General features: G+C 41.2%; 1 protein-coding gene across 1 annotated transcript in view; it reads left to right on the plus strand.

The window, feature by feature from the left end:
* The window catches only part of ATP11C (ATPase, class VI, type 11C), a 141,852-nt gene that overhangs the window by 70,943 nt on the left and 66,993 nt on the right, over nucleotides 1-3,916 (plus strand). The window contains exons 8-10 of the mRNA XM_006874981.1: nucleotides 801-851; nucleotides 1,765-1,829; nucleotides 2,111-2,192. Of these exons, the coding sequence (XP_006875043.1) occupies nucleotides 801-851; nucleotides 1,765-1,829; nucleotides 2,111-2,192 (198 nt within the window). The remainder of the gene's footprint in view (nucleotides 1-800; nucleotides 852-1,764; nucleotides 1,830-2,110; nucleotides 2,193-3,916) is intronic.

Consider the following 3,916-nt stretch of genomic DNA (forward strand, 5'->3'; position numbering starts at 1 on the left):
TTTACGGGAGTAGAAAGCCTCATCTTTCTCCCGCAGAGCGGCTGGTAGTTTCGAACCGCTGACCTTAAGGTTCGCAGCCCGATTCATAACCACTACACTACCAGAGCTTCTGTACATAGTATAATATAAAATAGTTGTGTTTCTAATGAAAAACAAAGACTATTTATCATCTATATTGTAAAGTACCCATAAGATTCTCATGAAGGAGGGTTCAGGCCTTTTTGCGTCCCATTTTGCAAAAGAGAAAGTGTAGGCACAGTAAATTCACAAGTGTTTATGATGTAGTTACTGTGCACCTAGCCACATTAAGTGCTTAGGTTAAGCTCAGTAATGAGATCTGTTACAAGACAGAGGCAAGGAATGTCAAAATGTCTCATCAAATGTTCACTCTGTGAGACTAATGCTGTGACTCTTAGTGAATGGTCCCCTTGAACAACTACATCACCCAAGAACCTGCTAGAAATGCAAATTCTCCCCTGAACCAGAAGCTCAAGAGTGGGGTTCAACAATCTGATGCATACTCAACTCTAAGAACCACCAAACGTGGTATGCAGAAGACTGTAAGTTTTCAAAATCAATCTAGAATCTTCTTTTTTAAACATTCATGTAAGCCATAATAATTCTTTTTACAGTCAGTTACAAACATTACACACTTTACCAGTTCAACATGACTGTTTTCAAACTGTTAACAGGCTTTTGTAGTTCTTTCAGAGTCATGAAGGTCTCTTTTGCATTATTTATGTCTTGATTCTTTCCTCTATTTGTGGTATATGAATTTTACCTGGATGTTCTTTTTGTAGGTTTGTTGGGCGAATCAATATCTACAGTAATAGTCTTGAGGCTGTTGCCAGGTTAGTTATTCCTTTATTTTGTCCTTTGTGGGGTATGTTTCTCTTATAAGCCCATTGTAATAGATGCCTTTCTTTTTAGAAAGGTATGTAAAGGTGACTAGATCTGGTAAATAAATCTAGAGCCAGTGCCCACTAATGGGTCCTAAGTAACTAATCTTGTGATTGCTAAGGTCTCTCAGTATGTGGGGCAGGATGGGGGAGTGGTGGGGAGAATGTTGAAATGATGCTTAACCCTTGACAAAATAAATAGCACAGCATCAGACTGTTGGACTGATAATCCCAAACCTGCTCTGTCCATTGTATTCATTCTCATTGCTTGTGCAGTGCCTGACGATGATGAAAGTATACATGGAGAGCATTGTAAGGGAGAGTAACTGAGCGTACAGGGCAGTGGGTGCAATGCTAGGAGAACGACCCGGACTTAGTGAAATGAAAGTCTGATCATTTATAATTGGGCAGCTCATATACATAGAGTTGTTTTCCTCCTCCTTCTCTAATCCAGTAACTTACCTTACCTTTTCCACTTGTCCTTTCGAGCCATAGTGAAAATCAAATGCAATAATTGCAAGGTGCCTAGTGATCCCCCCCAAGTTGATATATTCTCTAGAACTGTATCAATGTATCTTCCCACCTGATGTTGGCTTTCCCAGTCTCTTTTTATCTGTCATCCTGTTTCTCACCGTCTTCTTCTTTGACCTATTCTTGATGTAGTGCTGCGTATGAAGCTATACCCTCAAGTAACTTCACAGTGGGGAGGGATCTTTGAGCGAGCCTGAAGGACTGTACACCCATGTTAGAAGTAGACAGATAAATTCTGACCCTCTTGGAGCTAGATCTGTACCGGGGCAAATTATGTCCCCACAGTTGATAATGTGTGTTGGGTTGTTTGAATACCCTGTTTTTATTTATTTAGGTCGTTGGGGCCTGAAAACCTCTTGCTGAAAGGAGCTACATTAAAAAATACCAAGAAGATATATGGTGAATACTTTTAAAGATACACTCATCAGGAATATGCTTTGCATAGCCAGTGAATAAACAGTGCTTGGTAAAAATTGAACATGGCTGTTATATAAAGACCTATTTTAGGTGTTAGGAGTTTACAAGATGGTGAATTTATATGAAATATGATAAGTAAACTATATAGAATTAAATCACACTATAAATGCTATACCAACTGGTGAGTACAAGAGGGCCTGGGTAAATAGTTGGTGGCAAGTTCAGTTGTAACCTTGTTTTCATTGTAGTCTGTTATTCCTAAGGAGTTGCTGTTTACACGGGGATGGAAACTAAAATGGCTTTGAACTACCAAGGGAAATCGCAGAAACGTTCTGCTGTTGAAAAGTAAGTGTGTATCACAAGTTCTTTAGTCAGTATTGATCTGAAATAGTTACTTCCTCAAGAATTTCAGATAACAACCGTAATACAAAATACCATCAATAATAATAGCAGCTACCCGTAGTGGTTACGAATCAGGCTGAGAACCTTAAGGTCAGGAGTTCGAAACTAGCAGCTGCTCTGCGGGAGAAAGATGAGGCTTTCTGCTCCCGTAAAGATTTACAGCCTCGGAAACCCTGGACAGGGTCGCCATGAGTCAGAACTGACTCCATGGCACATAACAACAACAACAACATGTTACACAAACTGCTCGGGAATCAAAATGTCTGATTTTGTTCATCCTCCAAACACTCTATGGAGCAATTCCTGTTTACTGAAAAGGAAATTAACTTCAGAGATTATGGAATAATTGAGTTGTCCTTACATTGCTAGTCAGGCAAAGAGATTTTTGAACTATAATAGAAATCCATTCTCTTTTGCTACTGGAACTAATGATTTTGGGTCACCTAGACTCGATGGCACTTAACAACAACAACAACAACAACAGTTCCAATATGGACTCCTGGTTTGGCACTGTAGATCAACACTGGACTGCGGACCAAATGGTCAGCAGTTCAAATCCAATATCTCCTTGGAAATCCTATACAGGGTAGCTATGAGTTGGAACCAACTTGACGGCACTTACTAAGTTCAAATATGCAAAGAGGTTCTAGAATGAACATGGCTAATGTAGTCTCCTGACACATATGGAAGGTTTTGGTGGATCTTCAAACCATGTACCATTAACATGGACTTCTCTGGTTGGCATGGGCTATCCATTTCCCTCTCCATGACTGAGCTGAATGATTCCAGAGTAAGGTCAAGGATTTCACATTTGCTATCCTATCTCGGAGGCACCCGGATAGCACAGAGGTGAAATATTCAGTTGTTAACCAAAAGGTCAGTGGTTCAAACTTACCAGCTGCTTCACAGGAGAAAGATGAGGCAGTTTGCTATGCTATAAGGCAGCCTTGCAAATCCCCGGGGGTGGTTCTCCTCATCCTACAGGGTCGCTAGGAGTCAGAATTCACTTGACAGTAAAAGAGTCTCTCTTTGGAGTTCTGGTATGGTGCTGCTAACCGCAAGGTTGATGGCCCAAATCCACTAGCCATTCCTTGGAAACCCTATACAGACAGGGTCACTGTTATTTGAAACTGACTCCACAGCACACAACAACAACTTCAGAACTCGGGGAAATTGAGACGAGCTTCTCTTCCGAAAAGTGTGGGACATCTGTGTAAAATTCATCTGGTTAGATTTAGGGACTTTTGGTTATGGCAGTGCAAAGAGGTCAGTGACTCCTCACAGCAAAGCAAAAATGTCGAACTGGATCAAGTTGTCACACCAGCCCTTGTAGGGCTTTTGTTGTTGTTAGGTGCCATCTAGTTGCAGTGACCTTACACACAGCAGAACGAAACACTGCCCGATCCTGGGCCAACCTTACTACTGTTGCCACGCTTGAGTCCATAGATGCTGCCACTTGGCCAATCCATTTCGTTGGTGGGGGGATCTTCCTCTTTTTCTCTGACCCTCCATAACTCAAAAGCATCAACTCTTCTGCAGTCTTCCTTATTCACTGTCCAGCTTTCGCATGCATATGAGGTTATTGAAAATACCATGATTTAGGTCAGGCGCACCTTAGTCTTCAAGCTGACATTTTTGCTTTTCAACACTTTAAAGAGGTCTTGTGC

The sequence above is a fragment of the Chrysochloris asiatica genome, unplaced genomic scaffold, assembly GCF_000296735.1.
Source record: "Chrysochloris asiatica unplaced genomic scaffold, ChrAsi1.0 scaffold00308, whole genome shotgun sequence".
Classification (NCBI taxonomy): Eukaryota; Metazoa; Chordata; class Mammalia; order Afrosoricida; family Chrysochloridae; genus Chrysochloris; species Chrysochloris asiatica.